This window comes from Halichoerus grypus, chromosome 9, assembly GCF_964656455.1.
Source record: "Halichoerus grypus chromosome 9, mHalGry1.hap1.1, whole genome shotgun sequence".
NCBI lineage: Eukaryota > Metazoa > Chordata > Mammalia > Carnivora > Phocidae > Halichoerus > Halichoerus grypus.
This window is the reverse complement of record NC_135720.1, coordinates 25,729,486-25,754,458: the sequence shown is the minus strand read 5'-3', so window position 1 is coordinate 25,754,458 and position 24,973 is coordinate 25,729,486. Positions and strand designations below refer to the sequence as shown.

Here is a 24,973-nt window from a genome sequence, read left to right as displayed (position 1 = left end):
TTGCCTTTATTTCTGTCCTTATAAAAGCCACTTGGTAAAAACCAATCTGATTTTGCAAGTACGGTTATCTGTCTGCAAATTGTAGATGCCTCTAGGTGGGTAACTAATCTAACTTTTTTACAGTTACAGTTCCTACTACATAATAATATTGATATTTCAAAGACAGTCTTCTATACACAGCACTTGGTTAACATTAGCCAGTCTTCCTGATACGTGTCAAACTTGGAGGAGCACCCTAAAGCCACTTAACTACTCAGAAGAGAAGCCTATCTAGAAACATCTGGATGTTTGGATTTTTAAATCAAAATCTAAATGCTTGAGTGACATAACCTGTCAAACTCCATCAGACTTTATAAGTGCAAGGAAGTAATTAGCTACTTTAAGGAAATTTGTGGCAATAAAAACCACATTCTGAGTTCCTAAGAAGTCAGTGAAGAGATTGGGATTAGTCCTAGAAAGGTATCTTTATTTATCGGATAATTCTTTTATTTAGAGCATCACAGTTTCATCAACACCTGCTAAGACAAGAAAGGAGCAAATGTGGTGTAGGTGCGTTCTGCACACATTTTTGTTGTTTCATTCCTCAACTAAATATATGAAACAACTGCCAAAAAGACTTAACATTTACTCGTAGCTAGATCTTTTAAATTTATATTGACAAAACATCAAATCACATTTCTCTGAAATTTTTCTCAGGAAGATTTAATAAATGTATATGACAAATACTAGTAATTGACAGCGAAAAGGTAGATATTATGAAGAATTTTTCCATGTAATTAATAACATTTAAAATTCACATGATGCTGTAAACTATATCAATGAAACTTCCCCTTTACCCATTAAAAATGTATTCAACCAATTTTTACATTTTAGTAGCTTATCTCAATTGAACATGATCCAGAGGTGTTGATCCTGAAGGTAGAGACTAGACATTAATTTCACAATAAAAGGACAGTGGAAATAGAATATAAATGCTGAGGGGTACCTGACTGATTCAGTCAATAGAGCATCTGACTCTTGATCTCAGGGTTGTGAGTTCAAGCCCCATGTTGGGTGTGGAGCCTACTTAAAAAAAAAAAAAAGATATATATACATATATAGTTATATGTACTCAATTTTTTTTATTACCTCTTCCCTAGAAGCTTATTTAAATTTTAGTGAAATTGGAAAAAGATCTAGACTCTAGCTAAGATGACTGGTTTATACATCTAATCTTTCATTTTAAATAGCCCTGAGAGGAGTTAGATAGTCAACTCTCCAGTCCATTCAACTAAGCAATTGTGGAGTGCCCACTCCTTGCCAGGCGTGGTGCCAAGCATTGCAAAGGATACAAGATGAATAAGACACTGTCCACCTTCAAGAACTTTATAGTCTACCAAGGGGGAATGACTATGGTACAAGTTCCACTACAAATTTCAATAAACGTGCTTTTTAAAACAATAGACTGTAGCATCTTTTGTCTCCTTAAGAGGGTTTTGTCATAATTCACATCACAGAAAAGAAATTGCTGTGAGCTTAGTTTCATGGATAGAGATTCATGGTGGAGAGAGACAAAAAAAAAAGGAAGAAAGAAAGAAAAAGAAAGAAAGAAAGAAAGAAAGAAAGAAAGAAAGAAAGAAAGAAAGAGAAAGAAAGAAAGAAAGAAAGAAAGAAAGAAAGAAAGAAAGAAAGAAAGAAAAAGAAAGAAAGAAAGAAAGAAAGAAAGAAAGAAAGAAAAGAAAAGAAAAGGAAAGAAAAGGAAAGAAAGAAAGAAAGAAAGAAGGAGATAAACAAAGAGAAGAAGAAAAAGAAAGAAGAAAGACAAACAGAGGCAAATTCTAAAGCCTCTTTCAGGTCTTCCAAGCTGCTCAAGGGTCGAAGAAGGTGCTTTTTTCAGCAGAGCACATTCAGAAGACTTTGGAGTTTGGACTAGAAACTAACCTGCCCTGCATAATAAAGGAGGAAACTGGAGGTTCTGGAGCCTGAGAAGGGAGACCTTGGCACACAGACAGGGAGATGTGAGGACAGTGCCTGGCAGGAGGTAGGAGGCTGGAGTTGCAGGGAGAGGGGCCAGTGAGCAATTCCAGAGACAGGGCACTGAAGGGACTTTTAAACACGATATCTCATATTCCATTATAAATAGCCTGCTTTACTTTAATATAAATTGCTTCTATCCTTAAACTTTATCTTGAGAATACTGGCAGCTTTATGGGGCCTAAACCTACACTTCCTTTTTTTTTTTTTTTTTTAAAGTAGGCTCCACGCCCAATGTGGGGCTTGAACTCATAACCCTGAGGTCAAGAGTCTCATGCTCTCCCGACTGAGCCAGCCAGGCACCCCAACCCATACTTTCTTTAAAGAAAAAGATGTAGATGAATTGTTATTCTGTTGCTAGACAGAAAATAACAAATACACATAAGCATATGCAAATACATGTAAATATCTACATGCAGGGATATTTGTATGTGGGGTTGTAAAACCCATAAACAAGTGGATTTGGCCATCCTTGGACAACCAGGCAAAAGTGCATTCACAACTATGTATTACTATGGAAAAAACATCAAAACTCCATTCCTTCTGTATTTCATTTGCAATCTATTTTTAATAACCTTTGTATTTTTAAAAAATTCACATCGGGGTGCCTGGGTGGCTCAGTCGGTTAAGCGTCTGTCTTTGGCTCAGAGCATGATCCCAGGGTCCTGGGATCAAGCCCCATATCTGGCTCCTTGCTCAGCGGGGAGCCTGCTTCTCCCTTTCCCTCTGCCTGCCACTCCCCCTGCTTGTGCTCTCTCTCTGTCAACTAAATAAATAAAATCTTTAAAAAAATTTCACGTCATGTTGTAAATTATAGCTGCCCTGACATTCGTCACCTAATGCCAAATGTTGGTTGGGGAGGTGGGAGGGAATTGGGTGTGTTTGTGGTGAATTAAAGGAATGAGCTCTTCCATGTCTTTTTTTTTGAACATCCATGAAATGTGAGATGTAATTAGGGTTAGAGAACTCAGAACCAGCAGAAAGCAGGAGAACGTACATCCTGAGAATTTGCAAAAATATAAGGCAGAGCACTGGATTGGAGTAGTGAACCTGAATTGATTTTATTAAATTTCGAAGATGATGTGATATTTGCATTTCATAAGGTGGAATGAGATAACGGTCCTAAAAGATGTGCAAAGTGCTGGAGGACTTTCAAAGGGGGATATGACATATTTGGGGCAGAGGGGATTGGAATGAAGGAAGACAACAGGGCTGGGCATGTTTCCTATATTAGTTCATTTCCTGTCAAATCCTTTTGTGATGAAGAGGGATGCTTAAAAGAGACACAATTTTATTTAATCATTACAACAATCCAGCAAGTTGGTTTTAGTCTCACTAATTTTTGGATTAGGAAACAGGCACTTAGAACATAGTTCCACTCCCAAGGATGCACACAGTCAGGACTGGAGCCAGACTGGTGACTGGGTCACCTCTGCCTTAAGCCACACATGGAATTTTGTTCAAGAGCAGGCATTCAAGGTCTTGGAATTCAGTAGACAAAGATATCATGGGGGACCAGGAGGGGAGACTCATCAGGCAAAGGGAACGATCTGAGCAAAGGCAAGAAAGTGGGGATTTGGTGGTTTCAGGCCAGGGAGAGAAGAGGTGCAAGGCTGTATGCCAAAGCACACAGGAAGTGCAAACTGCACATTTACAGAACAAAACTAATCTGCATCTCATCCGCACCCTATACTCTGGACCAGGTGCAGGAAAAGGATGGAGTTCAATTTGACTGATTCATGGTTTTCACAGATGTTTTGGGTGGTCAGGAATCTGGAGGGTAATAGAGGCCAAGTTGTGGAAGGTTTTAAAGGGCATGGTGAAAAGTGTATACTCAATATGCTAGACCATCAGGAAACTCTGAAAGGTTTAAGTAACAGATTAAAGCTGTACTTGCAGAAAGTTAATCTGGCAGGAAGGTGAAGGATGGACCACAGCAGGGCATCCCAGACTTGACTGTGATGCCAATGTAGTTTCAGTAAGTCTGAGATTCTGTATGTCCAACAAGCTCTCTCCCCTAGAGATTCTGACACAGAGAGGCTGGTTGGGCTGGGGGGTCTGAGACCTCCATACAGAGAACTACCAGAGGGGTGTGGGCTAGGCTGGGGTTGGAGGGGAATGAGAAGACAAGTGTAGAGCCCAGGGCAGTAAAAAGGGGCCGGTGAAAGAGTTACAGAAGGAAGAAATGGCGACAGGAGGAGCATTGAGGTAGCTCTTTGACCATCCGTGATGCTGGCAAGTGTCTGAGCTGGTGCGCTGTTCTCCCTTCCCCAGCCTTTCTGTGCTTCCCTGCATGCTAGCGTTTGCCGGTGGTCCCGCTTCTCTCACATCACTGATTAGAGGAAGTTGAGGCTGTCTACTCCAGCCTCTCCCAGAGTCCCGTCGGAAGGGGAGAGTGCCCATCAGCTTGGCACTATTTGCTGACATCCCGCTGAGAGCTTTTGCATGTGCAGATTGGGAGTCTGACCCCTGATTTCCTCCCCCCACCCAGGCCCTGACTTTCCTGCTCTGATTCCTCCCCTCAATCACCAGTCCTGGACCCAGTGGCAAGATCTGCTTCAGTTCCTGCATCTGGTTCAGTGTATAGTGAGGGGATAGGGTGGAGATCTAGTTCTGCTCTGTAAATGTTCATTTAGTGTTCTCTGTGCTTGGTACACAACCAGGTATCATCTTCTCTCCTGGTTGCAACCTCTGGATCAGAACTCTAACTCCAAACCACTTTAGTTGTGCTTCTTTTGGACTCATTAGAATATCACTTCCTTCCCAGGAGACCTCGGTTGACCCTGTTTCCTTCATGCCCCCACCTCCTGCTTGCTCCCTGGCATCCACTCTGAGGGGTCCACTTCTTCCTGATTTCCAGCAGCCTAGACTTCAAGCAGGTGGTGCACCTGAGCCATTTACTCTCCCTTATTGGGTAATGATCACGACCAAAGGGATTGGTGGCAATGCCAAGTGCTACAGAGAGCCACATGACAGTGAGAGCTGGGAACAGGTCATTGTGTTTGCTAGTTGGGAGTCATTAGTGACTTAGACTAGAGAGAGTAGCTTTAGTAAAAAAGTGAAGGCAGAAGCCAGATTACAAGTAGTAAAATAAATGGGGGATGGTGAGGCATAGCAGGGGCAAGTTTGAAGTGGTCCTTGAAGAAATTTATTGAGAAAAAATGAAAACAAAACTCAAGCAAGCAGCAGGATTGAGGATTGAGGGGAGGAATTGTGAATAAACTAGAGGATTAATCGTTTTGGGGTAAGAATTTGGGTTTCTTGTCAGAAAAGTAGAAGGCCTAGAACAGATACCTTGCCTCACTATCAGATTTTCCTCCGCTCATCCTAGGAAAGTGCCCCTACCACAGTCAACAAGAATGAGGGAGACTGTGGGCAGAGACTAGAACAGACCCTTAACATTCTGTGGGATCGACTAAAAAGACATTAGTAGCTGCAGCAGCTGAAAAGCAGAAGTCCCTTGGAATTCCTTAGAGCAATGCTGCCACAAGATTTCTCTGGCTAATGGCTTCACAGGCTTGACTAGACCAGTGGTTCTCAACCTTGACTGCACATCAGAATTACTTCAGGACCTTGAAACATACACGTCTCAGAGATTATGACTTAATTAGTTTAAGTAGGTCCTGGGCACTACTTCTTAAAGGTTGGCAAGTGATTCTAACATGTAGCGAGATTAACTACCACTGTCATGCTTTGTGGCATTAACCTCTTCCACTCCAGGCCTTTGTAACCCTCAGACAACACCTTGGACATTTGGTCTAGAAATTATATTTCTCAGTGCCCACCTTGCCACCTGACACCACTGTGATCACCACAGCTGCCTGTCGGGCTGCTCTTTGCAATCAGCATTTAACCTCTTGTGACTAAGTTCAATGATCTTGAAATTTTAACTCTCAGCTGGCAACACAGACCATTTGGCCCAGGCTCAATAAAGGATAATGTAGCCTCTCCCTTACTGGAGCTGCAACAAAGACTCAGGAAAAAGAAAGTGGAAGAACTGAAAACCAAATGTAACAAATCTACAAAGGAGAAAGGTGAACTATGGATAGGGTGACCAGTTGTCCTAAATTGACTAGGGCTGTCCCAGATTTTACTTTTGATGCTATCTTTCAATGCATGGACATTTTTAAATTTTATGAAATTCAGGTTATCTATTTTTCCTTTGGTTGCTTGTGCTTTTGGTGTCATATATAAGAAAATGTTGCCTGATCCAAGGTCATGACAGTTTACACCTATGTCTTCTAAGAGATTTATAGTTTCCTCTCCTACATCTATGTCTTTGATCCATTTTAAGTTTTTGCATATTATATGAAATAGGGATCTAATTAATTATTTTCCTTATGCATATCCAGTGTTCCAGCACCATTTGTTGAAAATACCATTCTTTCCCCCATTGAATGGTCTTGGCACCCTTATAAAAAGAATCAATTGACCATAGGATGAGTTTATTACTGGACTGTAAATTCTATTCCATTTTCTATATATCTTAGTACCACTCACTGTACCTTTGTAGTAGGTTTTACAATACTTACCATCGGTTTGTAGCAAGCTTTCAAATCAGGGTATGTGAGTCCTCCAACTCTGATCTTCTTTTTCAAGATTCTTTTGGCTCTCTGGATCCCTTTCATTTCTATGAATTTTAGGATTGGCTTGTCAAAAAAAAGTTAGAATTTTGATAGGGATTGCCTTCAATCTGTAGATCATTTGGGGAAATATTGCCATCTTGACAATATTAAGCCTTCCAACCTATGAACACAGGATGGTTTTCCATTTACTTAGACTTTTAAAGTTTTTTCTCTCAACAATATTTTCTACAAGTGTACAAGTCTTGTACTTCTTTAAACTTATTCCTAAGAATTTTATTTTTTTCATGTTGTTATAAACAGAATTTATTTCTTAGTTTCATTTTCAGATTATTCATTGCTAGTATATAGAAATACAACTGAATGGGGTGCCTGGGTGGCTCGGTTGGTTAAGCATCTGCCTTAGGCTCAGGTCATGATCTCAGGGTCCTGGGATTGAGTCCTGCGTCCTAGGGCTCCCTGCTCAGTGGGGAGTCTGCTTGTCCCTCTTCCCCTCCCTCTTGCCCGTGCTCTCAGTCTCTCTCTCTCTCTCTCTATCTCAAATAAATAAATAAAATCTTAAAAAAAAAAGAAAAAATGTCTTAAAAAAAATACAACTGATTTTTATATATTGATATATCCTGCAACCTTGCTGAACTGGCTTACTGTCTCTAAAAGCTTTTTTTGTGAATTCTTTTTTTTTTTTTTAAAGATTTTATTTATTTATTTGACACAGAGAGAGAGAGCACAAATAGGCAGAGCAGCGGGCAAAGGGAGAGGGAGAATCAGGCTCTCCGCTGAGCAGGGAGCCCCATGTGGGGCTCGATCCCAGGACCCTGGGATCATGACCTGAGCGGAAGGCAGACGCTTAACCAACTGAGCCACCCAGGCGCCCCTTTATTTGTGAATTCTTTAGCAGATGTTCTTGTCCTGTTCCTGATCTTAGGGGACATGCTTTCAGTTTTTCACAATTGAGTATGATGCTAGCTTTGAGTTTTTGTAGTTGCCCTTATTATTATTAGGTTGAGGAAATTCCCTTCTTTTCCTAGTTTGTTGAAGGTTTTTATTGCAGAAGAGTACTGTGTTTTATCAAAAGCTTTTTTTCATCTACTGAGATGATTATGTGGATTTTCCCCTTTATTCTATTAATGTATTGCATTGATAATTTTCCATTTGTTGAGCCAATTTCGCATTCCTGGAATAAATCTCACTTGATTATGATATATAGTCCTTTTTCATTATTTCTTGAGGGCACAGGTTTTACTTTTACTTCTTTGTGTCACCCAAAGTACTCAAACAGTACCACAACTGGATCCAGAATTAATGCCCAAGACATGCAATCATCATTAATAGTACTGCCATCTTTAACACTAACGTGAGCACAAGGTGATGACTATTTGAACTAGAATGACAGATCCAACTGAGGAATCTCACTTTACAGAGTAAGATAAAACTTAAAGACTCTTAGCCCTAGGGGACTTCTAAATTTTTGAATGTTGTTGAATAATCCTTACATTCCTGGAATAGGTCTTGCTGGGTCAAGATCCTCTATTCTTTATATATTTTTTTAATGTTTTTTTAAGAAAGAACATAGTCACAAGAAAAAAAATTAAGTGTCCAGCTCAGTGAATTCTCAAAACAAAACATCTGTTTAACCAGTGAACAGATCAAGAAGCAGAACATTATCACCACCCCCACCATTCTTACAAATATTGCTTTGTATTCATTACAAAGAAGACAATTATGTTTTTAAAACGAATACCTCAATTTGTCATGAACCTTTAAATATAATGTTATAATTTTTCTTATTCCAGGACCATGTAATTTAGTAAGTAAAATTATTAGCATGTATGTCATGCTTTATTCTGGAATTGTCTATAGCTGCACTGACTCATACAGTAGCCGCCAGCCATATAAGGCTACTGAGCACCTGAAATGTGCTGTAATTGTAAAATACACTGTAGACAACGCCAAAGGCTTAGTACAAAACAAAGAATGTATAATATCTCATTAATAAGTTTTACAGGTGGTAATGACAGTATTTTGGATATACTGGGTTAGAACATATTATTAAAATTAATTTTACTTTTTTTAATGTGGCTAATAGAAAATTTTAAATTACATATGTGGCTCATGACTGTATTTCTATTGGGCAGTGTTGGTCTATATTCTGCAATTAAATAAGTGGATAAGGATTGTCTTAATACTTCCTATGTACCTTACTGAAAGTTCTTTTTGACAAAGATCATGCCGTAGGCTACTTTGTACCCTCCAATACTGACACAATGTTGTTGGCATATCCTTGATATTTAATAAATACTTCTTAACCATTTAATAAACTTTACTTTTTGCTTTTTAAGTTAAATTTTTTTTTTTTGCTTTTTAAGTTAAAAATTCCACACTGTTTAGCTACATGATGATAACATTCCTAAGAGAAGAAGGAAAGATGGCAAAAGTCTGTATAGAAACTGAAAGAGGGGCGCCTGGGTGGCTCACTTGGTTAAGCGACTGCCTTCGGCTCAGGTCATGATCCTGGAGGCCCGGGATCGAGTCCCGCATCAGGCTCCCTGCTCAGCAGGGAGTCTGCTTCTCCCTCTCCCGCTCCCCCCTCTTGTGCGTGCTCTCTCTCTCTCATTCTCTCTCTTTCAAATAAATAAATAAATAAATCTTTAAAAAAAAAAGAAACTGAAAGAATAGGAATTGGGTACGAAAAATATGAATTGACAAACATTTTAATACTTTTCATCAAAAACAACTTTCTTGAATTGTAATTCCTTATAGATTCACATGAATTATGTTATACTTAGTGTAGCAGCAATGTATAAACAAATTATTTTCAAAGACTCTATCCATTTTTATATGAATAGGGACTTTTCCTTGTTTAGGTGAAATGTTTCTTTTTTTGCCCATTGGTCGAGTACTGTGAAACACTAATTACTTAGTCATAACAGGGGTAGCACACTATGGACTGATTATTCATTTCATTGGATATTATCCAAATGGAGAACTGTGATCACTGCCACAGGCCAAACAGCCAGGTTCTGCTTGGAGAATTGCTAAACATGTTAATTTCTTGAATTATAATTTTGTATTATGTAGACTTTGAAAGATATTAAAGTGTAACTTCTGAGCTTTGTGAGAAAAAGATAGGCCCCAAAGGATCTCAGAGTCACTTTATACTTCATCTGGCATGGGAAACCTAGGCTGAATCAGAATCTTTTGGTGGTAGGGAACAGAGACTCATTCAAAGTGATGCCCAGAGTGGTGGGTGTTTACTATGAAAGGGTAACTAGAATACAGTTTGGAAAGTGGACGGATCCAGTGCAGCCTTAGGGACCTGGATACTCATATCCCCCTGGAGAGCAGGTGTTTGTTGCTCTTATTCCATCACTGGGTCTCAGCTTCTCTTAGAGTTTGCTTCTACCATTTCTGCCCCCACCCACCTTCTACTTCATCCCAGGGGCTTTCTGCTTACTCCAGTGTTTTGCTTTCGGGAGGCCCATTTTCTCTACTCCAGCCTCAAGCCCTCTCTCAGCTTCAGCCTTTCTATGGAATAGCTCGTTCTTTGCTCTCCCCTTTCAATTTCCAAGGGAGAATCTGATTGGCTTACTTAATTATCAGAGTCCCTATTTGGTGAGGATTGTTTGCTCCAGGTCACCTTCTAGGATGATGGCCAGTTTATGGATTGTGTGCTCTTGGGTCACATGATCACATGATCTAATCAGCCATTGGGGGGGCATGGGGGGCGGTGGGGGGTGCTTTTTTGGGTTATTTGTGCAACCTTTGCCTTAGGAATAGTTTGGGTCATTTCAGCAGAGCCCCAGTTTCCTTTTTATAAGGGATTCTGGGTATAGCAAGCATCTCTCTTTTTCTCTTTGGCGCGCGAGTAAAACACACACTGAGTAAAACAACAGTGACTAAAATAAAGGGAATATAAATACATCGATTGAACTATGCAGTTAAATGTAGGAAATAATGAATGAAGAAAAGAAGAAAGATTCACTCAGGATCAAGTACTAGCACTGTCCTAGTAAAATTTCTTTGCAATAGAACAAGTTGGATTTTAAGAATGCTCCCCACCCCCCCACCCCACCCCCGCCCATCTGACTATGCTGCTGCCATGTTCGTAGTTTTCTGGAGACCCCGCTCCTGGCATACAGAACCAATGTTACGTTCCTTCTAGATCCCAGCAGTCATCACATTGCGGGCGCTTTATTTCTTACGTTAGGAGAGAGATCCTGGCAGGAAATCTATGCCCAGGATCAGATGCGGGGGTTGGGGATCATCGGCACCGAGTGGCGTAGGGGAAAGGTGGCAGCAATCGAAGTTCGAGTCCGTATTCCTAGAAGCCTCGGGCGCCCGGCCACCTGTCTGGAGTCTGCCCCCTTCCCGGGCATTTCCTCCGGGGAGTTTCCTCCTCATAGGCTTGTCCCTGGGAGTGTGGGCGGCCCCTTTCTCGAGCGCTTAAACTCTTACCTCCCACCCCCCTCCTCCTCACCAGCCTTTCTCTTCTGCCTCGGTCACTTCCTTCCTCAGTCTCTTCCTCCTCGGTGTGTTGAAGAAGATAACCGGGTCCGGCCCGACGCTGCACCAGCTTTTCCTTGGAAAAGAAAAAGAGGCGGATAGGTGAGTGGGTCTCTCGGGAAGGTGACAGGCAGGTATAAAGGATGGACGGAGGTGTCCGGTGGAGGCCAGGCGGACGGGCGACCAGGGGCTGCGGGTGGGGAGATGGGGCCGGGAGGGGCCGAGGCGCGTGGAGATTGTGCTTGGAACTGGGCTGAGACCCGGCGCGGGGGACCGGGTGGGCGCGCCCCCACGCCCCCGCTTCCCCGCCGACTTCCGCATCGGCTCACGTGACACGGTGCCGGCCCGGGGCGGCGGGGAAGCGGGCTGCGGCGCGAAGGTTCCCTCCGCGGTGCGGCTCGTCGGCTTTGCACTTGCAGGCGGCGCGGGGGCGCGTTCTGCAGAGCCGGGCGGGGAAGGGCCGGGAACGAGGGGAGAGGCTGCCCCGAGGACTGCGGTGGCCCCCGCGCCGGGGACTCTGCGGCGCCGGCGGTGGGGTGCGGCTCCCTACGCTCCAGGCCGTGGGGGTGGAGGGTGGGGGTGGTGAGAGACACGAGGGGCTCGGGGAGCCCCGGGCGGGGTCCGTTTCCGTCGCCCGGCTGGGGCGCTGGCTTTCGCGGCTCGCCGGGGCGCACCGGCCACCGGGGAGCGCGGGCGGGCGGCTCTGGCGCGGGACTGGCAGAGACAAAGGCTTCCGGGACGCGGCCCTTCCCTCGGGGGCTACCCTGGAGCCCGCCGTGCGGCCCCGGCCCCCCCGAGTCCCGCGCTCCCCAATCCTGCACTGGTGCGGGTGGTGACCGTGTGATGGCCTGCAAGGGACAGGAGCTTGGGACCCCTTCCGGGCCAGCTCCCAAACTTGGAGCAGGGATGACCAAATATGGAGCGTGTGCGCGCGAGCGGGCAGGCAGGAAGGAACCCAAGTCATCCCTTGACCCACACAGCTGCTAGTCAGGGATTGCGAAGGACCGCTGAAAAACGTGCCCAGCCCGGGGGGTGGATGTAGGGCTGGCTGCTGATTCCCAGGCGTTCCCACTCCAGCAGGCTTTATTCCTCGGACATTAGGATATCTCCATGTATTGTCTCTAAACTTAAACAAAACAAAACAGAAACTATAAAAAGGTCCTTTAATATATTCTCAAGTGTATATTGGTGGTGGAGCATTTCGGCATACGGCCCAATCGTCCGACTTTCCGCTTTCTTTGTGATTCCCACGCACAATGCCTAATTAGATTCTGACACAGTTAGAGGACCCGACTAGCATCTGCCACCGCCTTGCCTTGAGCTCCCACAGAAAATCTCTTTCTTCCCCTTCACACTTGCTCTGCTGATGGCCTCTCTTCATTGTTCTTGATCTTGCTGCTTACTCCGGTCCCAGCCTTCTGTCCTTATAGAATGTCATGGGCCTCAAGGATTGTGTAACAACGAGTATTCCCCCACTTTGTCCCCGCTAAATAATAAAATAAATAAATAAATCATGCCAAATTTTGTGTGCTAGCAATAGTTCCTAAGGCTGTTGTTTTCCTACTTGTAGGGGTCTGGGCAGGGAGCCTTTCTTGCTTTGTAAGTGTTCTGCCTTAGTACGTACTCAGCATGTAATATTCCAAACAAACACAACTCACTATTATATTTAGCACAATTTGCATAATGACCGGGAAGAAGATGAAGAGGAAAAGAAAAAAATAGAATGATGTTGTAGAAACAGCATTTAATTGTGGGGAGTCCCTCTGAGCCAGTTTCATCATCCATAAAATGGTTTTTTTTTAAAGATTTTATTTTAAAGATTTTATTTATTTATTTTACAGAGAGCAAGAGCACAAGCGGGGGAGCAGCAGGCTCCTGGCTGAGCAAGGAGTCCTATGTGGGGCTCGATCCCAGGACCCTGAGATCATGACCTGAGCTGAAGGCAGACACTTAACTGACTGAGCCACCCAGGCGCCCCGCCCCTTTTTAAAAGATTTTTATTTATACATTTGAGAGAGAGAGAGAGCACAGGTGGGGGGCGGGGGTGGAGGTAGAGGGGCTGAGGGAGAAGCAGACTCCCCGCTGAGCAGGGAGCCCGATGTGGGGCTCCATCCCAGGACCCTGGGATCATGACCTGAGCTGAAGGCAGATGCTTAACCAACTGAGCCACCCGGTGCCCCTATAAAATGGGTTTAAATAATACATACTTTGCAAGGTTTCTTAGGACATAGATAAGGAGTCTCGTGTGTAATTAATTATAAAGAAATGCCGGTTGCCTTCCTTTCTTTAAATTGGCTCTCCATACATCTGCTTAATATGATGCAGGTATTCACACTACTTAATAGTGGGATTTCCTCTTTGAGTCTCATTATTAAAGAAGAGCTAGGTCTGAAGTGTGCTGCTGATTGTGGGGAGGGCAGTGTTGAAGAGATAAGTGTTCAGAGTGGGAGGAAATCAGAAAACCTGAGAATTGGTGAGGACCATAGTCCCCTTGGACATTTCATTCTCCCTTCCGTTTAGGCTAATTTCCTCACTAACCCTCACAGATCCACACTACTTGCATCAGTGTTGTCAGTAACAGGTGCAAACTTTATTCATTGTTAGAGAGTTTTGACTGTTAGGAAATTTTTTTCTTACATGGCTCCCAAATCTGCCTATTACATCTATCTATCCTACCCAATAAAGCAGCATGAAACAACACTATCACATAAATACATAAAAGAAACTTTAATGTTAAAAAATGGTCGCAGGTCTTCTCTAGGCTGACCTTATGGATCAAGATTCGTTAGAGTACAAGTGACAGAAACTCAATCAAACCAGCACAAGCAAAACCAGGAAAGATTGATTGGTTCATGCAACTGGAAAGTCCAGGTTCGTATATAGGCTCAGTGATCGTAACATGCCTGGGCTTTTCTTAATGTCAACATTATTCCTGACAGGCTGTTTTCACATGGTCACAGTTTACATTAGGGGCTCTAAACTTACATCTTAGAACCTAGTGGGAGAGTGTTGTTTTACTGATCTGGCAAAATCCCTGGGCTGAATCTCATTGTTTAGGATGGGATTACTGACCTTATGCCCCAGATCAATTATTCTGGCTCTGACCCACTCCTGGGCTTTAGGGTGAGGCTCTACCGAATTCCATTGGTTTAGAACAAGGAAGGAAAAACGGGACCCAAACAAAAATTAGACTGCTCTAGCTAGAATGGGGAATGGGTGCTAGGTAGGTAAAAATGACTGCTGTCCACCACACTAACATCTCCAGGGTTTTTTCTACCATTATTTTCATGGCCTATCTTTCTGTTGTATCTTCTGATTATATATTAACTTTTTAGCATCGCTCAAATTATCTCGAATTGAATATAATGTTATAGATATAATTTCACCAACACAAAGCTCTCAATATTTGGAAACTATAATTTTTGATACTGAATTTTATGTAGATGCATTAACCCAAGATGTTGCATTTTATTGCAATAAACACTTTTTTTTTGGTGCAAAAAGGTGGTTTTATTAAAGCACGGGGACGGGACACATGGGCAGAAAGAGCGACTGCTGCAATAGACACTTTTTTTTTTTTTTTAAGATTTTACTTATTTATTTGACAGAGAGAGACACAGCGAGAGAGGGAACACAAGCAGGGGGAGTGGGAGAGGGAGAAGCAGGCTTCCTGCGGAGCGGGGAGCCTGATGTGGGGCTCGATCGCAGGATCCTGGAATCATGACCTGAGCCGAAGGCAGACGCTTAACGACTGAGCCACCCAGGCGCCCCGCAATAGACACTTCTTAAATGATAATATTCACACAAATGATGTAGCAGGTAGTAGTGGTGCTTTTAGTTATGAGCTGATAGAAAACCTGGGGTACCGATCAATATCACTTAAACATAGATTTCATTCTTGTTTTTCAAAGTTACCAGGAATTAGTTACAATCTGTCTGGATACAATTGTTTCTTCCAAATCGTCACTCCAAAGTAAACCATTCATACAACCCCACTTTTTTAGTCCCTTCTTTGTTTGGAAAACAGACTGAATTGATGCATAATCTGCCAGTGGCCCCTGTTTTCTCTCATGTTCTGTTTTCCCTGAGTTCCTGCCTTCTTAAAGAAACTCTCTTTACTGCCTTTACTTCTTTGACCCTGCATGGTTGGAGTTCTCTCCTCCACAACCACCTGCTCTTTCCCTATTTCTTGCCCCCCCCTTCTGTAGGTGTTTGCCACGTCCCTTTACCTCCCTTTTCTGTCTCTGAACACTTGCTCCAAATCAGCAACTCCATGGTGAGTTTCCACAGGCGGTGTTTCATTCCCCTTCATGCCCTTGTCCTTTCAGTTTGAACCCAGTATTTATTGAGCTGGTACTCTTGGTGCCAGGTGGCACCCAGCAGTGAACATGACAGTCAGATTCCTGCATCGAGGGTCTTTACCATCTTGTGGTGAAAGTCAAGAAACTGGTAACTCCAGCCATCTGAAATGGAGAGGGTGCACAATGCTATGGGGGAGGGCTCCTCCACCAGGGTTTCAGGGAAGGCTTCCTGGAGGTAGTCATATCTAAGCCGGGACTGGATGTGTGGGAGTTAGCTGCGAGAAAGAGGAATAGCAATAGTCTGGGTCAAAGACACAGTATGTGTGAAGGTTGGAGATGGGAGAGCCAGGGGCGTTTGAGGAATAGAAAGAAGCTCCATGTAGCTGCAGCCCAGAGTTCAAGGGTGTAGGGTGGAGGAGGCTATGATGGTGTGCGGAACCCAGGCTGGAGAAGACCTAGTGAACCAAAGTAGGTCTCACAGCTCCTGTTAGTCCTGGCCTCTTCCTTATCTGAGATGAATGGTCCTTGCCACCAGCTCTCCACTGGACACTGCCCAGGGAAGGACCCGATGCCCTGCGTGTGACCCACAGGCATCATCGCACCTAACAATATTAAAATTGCCCTGTATTGATCTGCTTTCCCCACTAGGCTGCAGGCTCTGGGAGGGTTGGGAGTGTGTTCCTTTATCTTGGTACTCCAGCTTCTAGCTTAGAGCCTGCCTCAAATGTGCCCGTGCTTTTTCTCCTTTGCTTCTGTGCTTTTGCACGCACTCTTCCCCACTCATAGAGCACCCTTTGCCAACTGTCTCCCTGGTCCACATCTCTCCAGTGACCTCTACAAAATCTTTGGTGGCTTCCTCCTTTAAGGTCCCATAATGCCTTGGACCCACTACTCAAAGAATGCTGTTACATTGCCATTATTCATTCTAGGTCTTTCTCTGCTTCTGGACAGTGAGTTTCCTGAGGGCAGGTCCTGTGTCACTCACCTTTGTGTTTTTGGTGCAGAGCAGAGCATCATGAGGATGGGCTTAGAGTTTAATAGTGGGTGCTGCATTCTCCCCACTATCCTATGTAGTATAAGAGTGGGGTCAACACAAAGGGGCAATTATAAAGACAGAGGGGAAGTAGAGGTACTCCGGTGTCATGAACATCACACAAGTATTTTTAGGAAGAAGGATGTGGTAAATTAACAATGACAAATGCAACATGGGGAGAAAAAAGAGGGGTGCCTGGGTGGCTCAGTTGGTTAAGTGGCTGCCTTTGGCTCAGGTCATGATCACAGGGTCCTGGGATCGAGCCCCACATCGGGCTTGCTGCTCAGCGGAGAACCTGATTCTCCCTCTCCCTCTGCCTGCCGCTCCCCCTGCTTGTGCTCTCTCACTCTCTTTCTCTGTCAAATAAATAAATAAAATCTTAAAAAAAAAAGGAAAGAAAGAAAGAAAAAGAAAGAAAGGAAGAAAGAAAGAAAGAAAGAAAGAAAGGGCCCTTGGATTTGGCAAGATGTGCTTAGTGGGATATAGAAATGGTAATAATATAGCATTTTTTTTTCTCCCTCAGGCAGCAATGAACGTGGATCACGAAATTAACCTCTTAGTGGAGGAAATTCATCGTCTGGGTTCAAAAAGTAAGTATTCTAACACAGCCACAGTATTCTGAGTTTACCTCAGAGCAGGTAGGACCAGCTTTTTTTTTTTTTTTTTTTTTTTTTAAAGATTTTATTTATTTATTTGAGAGAGAGAGAATGAGAGAGAGCACATGAGAGGGGGGAGGGTCAGAGGGAGAAGCAGACTCCCTGCCGAGCAGGGAGCCCGATGCGGGACTCGATCCAGGGACTCCAGGATCATGACCTGAGCCGAAGGCAGTCGCTTAACCAACTGAGCCACCCAGGCGCCCTGGACCAGCTTTTTTGGTAGAAGCCTAGGAAGGGGTCACCCAGGACTTCAGGACATAGTTATAGCAGCTCTGCCCTCAGCCATAGAGTGATTTCTGGAGACAAAGCCTTTGGGGTATTGTGATTCTGATGCAAGGAATGGTTGAGATATTCCATCATCCCTTTAATAGAAAGAAAATTACTGTGCTTCTTTAATCTGGCTGCATTAAATGGTGATTGAATCATGTTCAAATTTTTATTTGTCACAGTATTAAAATTCATTTCTTCTGCTTTATCTTGCCACCATCTTACAAACTTCCAAATGACTAGGGACTCAAATTGTCTTTATTTTCTCCAAATTCTTAAGTTTTGTATAACCAGGTATTTATGTACATGTAACTAAAAGAAACCATATCCTATACATAGTGTTTTTTTAAAGATTTATTTTATTTTTTTAAAGACCTTATTTATTTATTTGACACAGAGAGAGAGAGAGAACACAAGTAGGCAGAGTGGCAGGCAGAGGGAGAGGGAGAAGCAGATTCCCCACTGAGCAGGGAGCCCGATGTGGGGCTCGATCCCAGGACCCTAGGATCATGACCTGAGCTGAAGGCAGATGCTTAACCGACTGGGCCACCCAGGTGCCCGTGATTTATTTTAGAGAGGGGAGAGAGAGAGAGAGAGTGCACAAGCTGGGGAAGGGACAGAGGGAGAGAATCTCAAGCAGACTCCCCGCTGTGCACGGAGCTGAACTCGGGACTTGATCCCATGATCCTGAGATCATGATCTGAGCTGAAATCAAGAGTCGGACACTTAACTGACTGAGCCACATAGGCGCCCCTATGTGTTTTTTTTTTAAATCAGCTTTTTCTTCAGCAACATATAAGCAGCTACTGTGAAATTAGTGCCATGTGAAATTGGTAGTATTAGTGTCCTTTTCCAAGTTGTAATGAAAGTAACTATTATGTTTTAGCTTTAGGTATTTGTACATCTCAGATAAGATATACAGGAGTTCAGGAACATTCTGAAAATTGTAAGAGCACTAGACATATTCAGCAACAACTAGGATAATGGAACTCAAAGTTTTAAAATTACATCATATAAAAAAATTAAATAAAATTACATCATTGTAAGTGAAAAACAGCTTTAAAAAGTACCTCGTAAGAGTTGTTTTGTCATTATAGCTTGAATTTTCTTACTTACAGCTCAGTCTGCTTTTGAATCACAAATCACTTGAAATAAGACGTACTTGGAAAATTCCATTGAGCCATTAGTATCAAATGTCCCCTGTACTAGTTCTCCATTGTTGTTGTGAATCTTTTCTTTTTTTTTTTTTTTTTTAAGATTTTATTTATTTGAGAGAGAGAGAGAGAAAGCGCATGAGCACAAGCAGGGAGAGGGAGAAGCAGACTCCCCACCGAGCAGAGCCCGATGCAGGGACTCGATCCCAAGACCCTGGGGGATCATGATCTGAGCGAGAGGCAGATGTCGAACTGACTGAACCATCCAGGCACCCTGTGAATCTTATTTTCAGTAGTGAAAGAAAGCCGTGTTCCTCATTTCTACCTTTCCAATTTCTTTGGAGCTCCATGAGGTCATGCTCTTGAGAGTAGTACTATTGTTTAGATTGTTAAAGATATTAAGGATGTATTTCAAATGATCTGTAGGATTTTCCTCTCTCCTAGATCTGTCTCCATGTTAGCCTAGTGTTTATTGGTCAGATTCAATTGCATTTAAAATTCTGACCTTTACCCTAGAACAGTTATTATTCTACTTGCACTTCAGAATTAGCAGCTTTACAAACTAGAAGACTACATAGTAATTACCATAATTTCTGTAAGGATGAAACGTTTTGAACTTTGCAGCTTCCCTAAGCCTCCGTCATTTACCTGTTTGTGGAAATAAATGACTTCTTGAGCTGGAAAGCATCTATGGAGATAGGTTATCTATGGACAGATTATGTTTAATTATGTAAGTTGTATCTGGGATAATTTTGTAAATTATGATTTAGGTGAATCATTTTTAGACTAATCTAAATATAATGTATTAGGTGAAGCTGGAAATTGACAAATTTAATTTTATCTACTTCTTTTATTTTTTCGCCGAATTTTTACTTAATTCTAGTTAGTTAACCTATTTACTATTTCTTTTAAAATGAAATTCTTTAAAGTCTTTTATTTTTCATCCAGTGGAAAAAAAATAAGTGGATAAAGATTATTTGGAGATTTAAATTCTTTCATTCAACAAATATTTCTTGAGTGCTGTCTTTGTGCTCAAGTGCTGGACATATGAAAATAAACAAAATTCCATCTCAGCCCCTATGGGCCTCTTTAGGTAGCAGGAAGACAGACAAATGAGCTAGAAGCACGTATGGGGAAGTAGTTAAGAGCATGGGCTCTGGAGTCAGGCTCTCTAGGAATGAATCCCAGCTCCCCTGCCACTTACTGTGTGACCTTGGGCACATTACTAACCATTTTTATGCCTTGGTTTCCTTATTTGGATAATAATACTCTATTTCAATGATTCGAAGACACTTTTTTCCCCAAGCTTTAACATCTCTAAAATAAGAATGCGTTTTATAACCCATGTTGTGCTATAATTAAATTGGCAGTTTAATTGGAACATAAAATAATGGTGCTTCTTGAAATGAATTGTGCCTTATCTTCCATGAAATAAGGATTAAGGGAGTTTTAATTACTATAAAATGCATTGAACAGTTCTAGGAGCATAGCGAGGACTCAATACATATTAACTATTATTACTGTAATTGATGGTGAGTGCTTTGATATATACTTAATTTTATAAGAAGTTATTAACTTGACTGAGGGAATCACAGAGCACTTCTCAGAAAAGGTGACATTTGAGCCCATTCTTGAAGAAAAAGAATTAGCTAGAGAAAGGGCTCTGGGATGCTGGGCAGATGGCTCAACGTGGGCAAAACTGCCAGGGCAGGATCTCTCATGTCACCTTGGGTAACAGCAAGTCGTTTGATTTTGACTGGATCAAAAGGTGCATAGAACGATGGCAGGAGACCAGGCAAGAGAGGAGTGCAAGGGCCAGAGGATGAAGGGTCTTATCTGGAACGCCAAGGGCATCACTATTTGAAGGTGGTAGGGAGCCACTGAAAGATTGGAGTAGAAGAGTATCAATCAGGGGCGCCTTGCTGGCTTAGTCTGTGGAGCATGTGACTCTTGATCTCGGGGTCGTGAGTTCAAGCCCCAACTTGGGGGTAGAGTTTATTAAAAAAAAAAAAAAAGAGTATCAGACAGATTTGCATCTTAAAGGTTTCTTTCACATATTTTATTCCGCACCAATATGGAGGATGTATTGGGGGACAAAAATGCAGAAAGGGAGGATGGCAAGGAGTCTTGCAGTTATCCGCATGAGAATCAGTTCCAGCCTAAACCAATAAATTAATTGTCCATGGAGAAGAGGCTAGAGCAACAGAAGATACAAAGGAAATGGAATCACTTATGAGATTGAGGAGGAGTGGGCAGAACTCCAAGATTATATCCAGGTTTCTGCCTTTTGTGCCTTTAAAAAACGTAACCTGGGGGCACCTGGGTGGCTCAGTTGGTCGAGCATCCAACTCTCGGTTTTGGCTCAGATCATGATTTCATGGGTCATGGGATCAAGCCCCATTTCTGGCTCTGCACTCAGCAGGGAGTCTGCGTGAAGATTCTCTCCCTCTGCCCCTCCCCCCACTCTCTCTCTCTCTCAAATTAAAATAAGTCTTTTTAAAAAAATGAAAAGCTCTAGGGCGCCTGGGTGGCTTAGTTGGTTAAGCGACTGCCTTCGGCTCAGGTCATGATCCCAGAGTCCTGGGATCGAGTCCCGCATTGGGTTCCCGGCTCAGCAGGGAGCCTGCTTCTCCCTCTGACACTCTCCCCTCTCATGCTGTTTCTCACTCTCTCTCTCTCTCAAATAAATAAATAAAATCTTAAAAAAAAAAAAAAAAAGAAAAGCTCCATATTACACTCCTTTTAAAAGCCAGCACCAGTGCTGCCTCCTTCTGGAAGTCTTCCCTTCCCATTCTAGCCCAGAGTCATCTTACCCTTCTCCAAACTGTAGGATGTCCTGTCTTGGCTACTTACTAGACATCCAGTCACGTACTGCTTTGTCCTATTGCTTTATTTATTATGTGTATATTTCTTACTTCCTCGTGGGAACTGAAGCCATTTCTTTGAAACTAGAAAGTGATTCTATCCTTCCCTCTACTTGCCCAGCACAGAGCTGCACTCACAGTAGGAATATACTAAGTCTCAGGTTAGAAGTTCTCATGGGAACTCAAGAACCCTTGGCCAAGGAATAGTCTCCCTCACTGTGATGGCCATGTCCTTGAGAGCAGGCGCAGCTATCGGAGGGGAGAATGTGGAGCAGTGCTGAAGGAAGGGAGTCAGGAGTTTAGCAGGTAGGTCAAAGCAGTCAACCAACAATGGGGAGGTGTTTCATATTATTCTTATCTCCAAGTTTCCAGTTGATTGATTTTTAATCAAAGATCCACCTTTTGTTTATCTTATTTTTTTAAAAAAGACTTACTTTTTATAGCAGTTTTAGAATACAATAAAATTGAGGAGAAAGTACAGAGATTTCCTGTATACCTGCTATCCCCACACCACACCTGCATAGCCTCCCCCATTGTCAACATCCCCCAGTGGAATTGCACTTTTATTACAATTAATCATCTACATGGACATATCATCAACCACAGTTCATAGTTTATAGTTCACGCTTAGTGTTGTACATTCTGTGGGATTGGATAATATTTAATGACATGTATCAATCATTATAGTATCATACAGAGTATACTCACTGCTCTAAAAATCCTCTATGTTCTGCCTATTCATCTCTCCCCTACCCCAACCCCTGAAACCCACTGATCTTTTTATTTAGTTTTATCTTTTTCCATAGTTTTGCTTTTTCCAGAATGTCCTATGGTTGGAATCATACAGCACATAGCCTTTTCAGATTGCCTTATTTTTCTTAGTAATACATATTTAAGGTTCCACCATATCTTTTCGTAGCTTGATGGTTCATTTCTTTTTAGGGATTACCTTAATTTTTAACATCTATATTAAAAACTGGTCTCCAATCTGTATAATCTAGGGATCTGGTAAATACAAATAACTTCATTTTTAAGGTCACCAGTCCCTCCCTGGGGCTCTGAGTGTGTTTAGAACACACTTAGAGAAACACTGCTCCCGACCCAAACTTTTTCTTATATTTGTTATTTTTTTATTGATTCAACAACACCACAAATAAAAAATCAAAATGTAGGGGTACCTGGGTGGCTCAATCAGTTAAGTGTCCGCTTCTTGGTTTCAGCTCAGGTCATGGTCTCAGAGTCCTGGGATGGAGCCCCACTTCTTTGGCTCTGCATTCAGCAGGTAGTCTGCTGAAGGATTCTCTCCCTCTGCCTCTCCTCCCACTCATGCGTGGGCGCAGCATGCACACACACTCTCTCTCACTCAAATTGATAAATAAATCTTTAAAAAAAAAATCAAAATGTAGCCAGAGGGGAATTGGTCCACAGTAATAACACTGTAACACATTCACTTTTTGTAAGTGGGTTTTAGTTCACTCCTAGTCTTTGTCCAGATGATCCTAAGGCTAGGAGGTGTACAGCACATGGTATTATTTCATCACTTTTGGGTCTGGCAAGAGATGACATTGAATTTATGAGTGTGAACTGTTAAATTGTAATCTTGGTTAACTTATAGTTAGAATGCTTTTTAAAGATTACATAAATCTACCATATATGGGGGCAAGACTTTGCATTGGGTAACATTATATTTTCTTAAATTAGATGCTGATGGGAAGTTAAGCGTAAAATTTGGGGTCCTCTTCCGAGACGACAAATGTGCCAACCTCTTTGAAGCATTGGTGGGAACGCTCAAAGCTGCAAAACGAAGAAAGATTGTTACGTACCCAGGAGAGCTACTTTTGCAAGGTGTTCACGATGATGTGGACATTATATTGCTGCAGGATTAATGTGGTTTGCATATCTTTGTTTATTGTTATTTTTTGTTTCTGGTCAACTGGAATATTAAGTCAAGGGACAAACACAAGCATACTTAATGTATTTTTATAGAACTTTGTAAACAAAAGGAGACTCTTATTTTAAAAGTCTGTCTTTTTTTTAATACCTTGAAAGAAAATTTATGTATTACACTGTCAAATAAACAAAACCTATTTTTTTTCCTCAAGAATCTGATTGGAAAAATGTAGGCATTGAGGCTTTTTTGGTAGGGGTGCAAGGGTGTTTCATAAATCATTCTTAGACAATTTCTACAGATATTTGACATTCCATAAAAGCAAGAGGCAAAACTGAAGACCAGCTCCCACAAGGAATATTGTAATGTTTACGTAATAAAAACATGTAACTATGTTAAAATTGTCTGATTGCCTTACTTTGTCACTTAAGATTTATATGCCTCTTAGAAGTTTTTGCATCAAGATTAGATAACTGCAATAAAAGTTATCATAATTTGAAGAAAAAATTTCCTTAAAACTACAGAATTTTAAAAGTAGGGATGTGTTATGATTGGGCCCTATAAAAAAATATTTGGTGTCTGTTATGTGCTTACCACTGAGTTAGGGGACATGCCAAAAGAAATGTGACCTAAAAATTTCACTATCTAATGGGATTAGTTGGGTCCACCTGAAACAATACAGAAATGTCTATAGATGCAAGTTGCAGCCTCTGGTACAGAATCGAAAATGATACAGAATCTCAAGGAGGGTAAAATCTGTGAAAACTGTGGTAGTTGGAAAAGGTATCATAGAAGAGTTAGAATTTGCGTGATTGGAGCTGATTATTCATCAAGGAAAAAGATGGGATGGATCAGGGTGATGACTCAGGCAAGGTTAAGACAGGGGGACACGAATTAGCAAGGCTCACTCTTGTGAAAGGTCGGATTTCAGATTGACAGGAATGTTAGGGAGAGAGGTGATTCAGATTGGATAAATAAGGTGGACCCTGGGGAACCACAGAGAGGAGTCTGAACAGAAATTGGAGCAGGGAAGTTGCATGATGAAGTGATGTTTCGTGAAGGTGGCTCTGGCACTGGGGACTAGGGAAGATTTTAGAGAGCAAAGACACAGTCAGAAAAGTCAGCTAAAACGTTGCTCAAGAATCCATGGGGGTGGGGATAATGGAAAAGCAGAGGAAGGATGGACTCCGAGTGCATTTTTTTTTAATTATGTTATGTTAATCACCATATATTACATCATTAGTTTTTGATGTAGTGTTCCATGATTGTTTGTGTATAACACCCAGTGCTCCATTCAGTATGTGCCCTTTTTAATAGCCATCACCAGGCTAATCCATCCCCCACCCCCCTCCCCTCTAGAACCCTCAGTTTGTTTCTCAGAGCCCATAGTCTCTCATGGTTCGTCTCCCCCACCGATTCCCCCCCCCTTCATTTTTCCCTTCCTACTATATTCTTTTTCGTGTTGTTTTTAACATATAATGTATTATTTGTTTCAGAGGTACAGGTCTGTTATTCATCAGTCTTACACAATTCACAGCACTCATCATAGCACATACCCTCCCCAATGTCTATCACCCAGCCACTCAATCCCTCCCACCCCCCACCACTCCAGCAACCCTGTTTGTTTCCTGAGATTAAGAATTCCTCATATCAGTGAGGTCATATGATACATGTCTTTATCTGATTGACTTATTTCGCTCAGCATAATACC

General features: G+C 42.2%; 1 protein-coding gene and 1 long non-coding RNA gene across 2 annotated transcripts; one reads left to right on the top strand and one right to left on the bottom strand.

Moving 5' to 3' along the window:
* Positions 1 to 660: 660 nt before the first annotated feature.
* On the bottom strand, positions 661 to 11,147 carry LOC144379041 (uncharacterized). The gene is made up of 3 exons (XR_013441081.1): positions 11,074 to 11,147; positions 6,546 to 6,662; positions 661 to 1,062 (listed from the first exon to the last, which is right to left on the bottom strand). It is a non-coding gene; the product is annotated as an uncharacterized LOC144379041 (long non-coding RNA).
* On the top strand, positions 10,700 to 23,663 carry ABRACL (ABRA C-terminal like). The gene is made up of 3 exons (XM_036097894.2): positions 10,700 to 11,201; positions 16,957 to 17,023; positions 23,076 to 23,663. The coding sequence occupies exons 2-3, from the start codon at positions 16,963 to 16,965 to the stop codon at positions 23,258 to 23,260; spliced, it is 246 nt and encodes an 81-aa protein (XP_035953787.1). The 5' UTR covers positions 10,700 to 11,201; positions 16,957 to 16,962; the 3' UTR covers positions 23,261 to 23,663.
* Positions 23,664 to 24,973: the final 1,310 nt, after the last annotated feature.

Bases quoted from the DNA above. Each gene is read 5' to 3' on its own strand.
- ABRACL (XM_036097894.2), top strand. From the start codon at position 16,963: ATGAACGTGGATCACGAAATTAACCTCTTAGTGGAGGAAATTCATCGT. The intron at 17,024-23,075 runs GTAAGTATTCTA...TTCTTAAATTAG, and splicing joins TCATCGTCTGGGTTCAAAAA to ATGCTGATGGGAAGTTAAGC.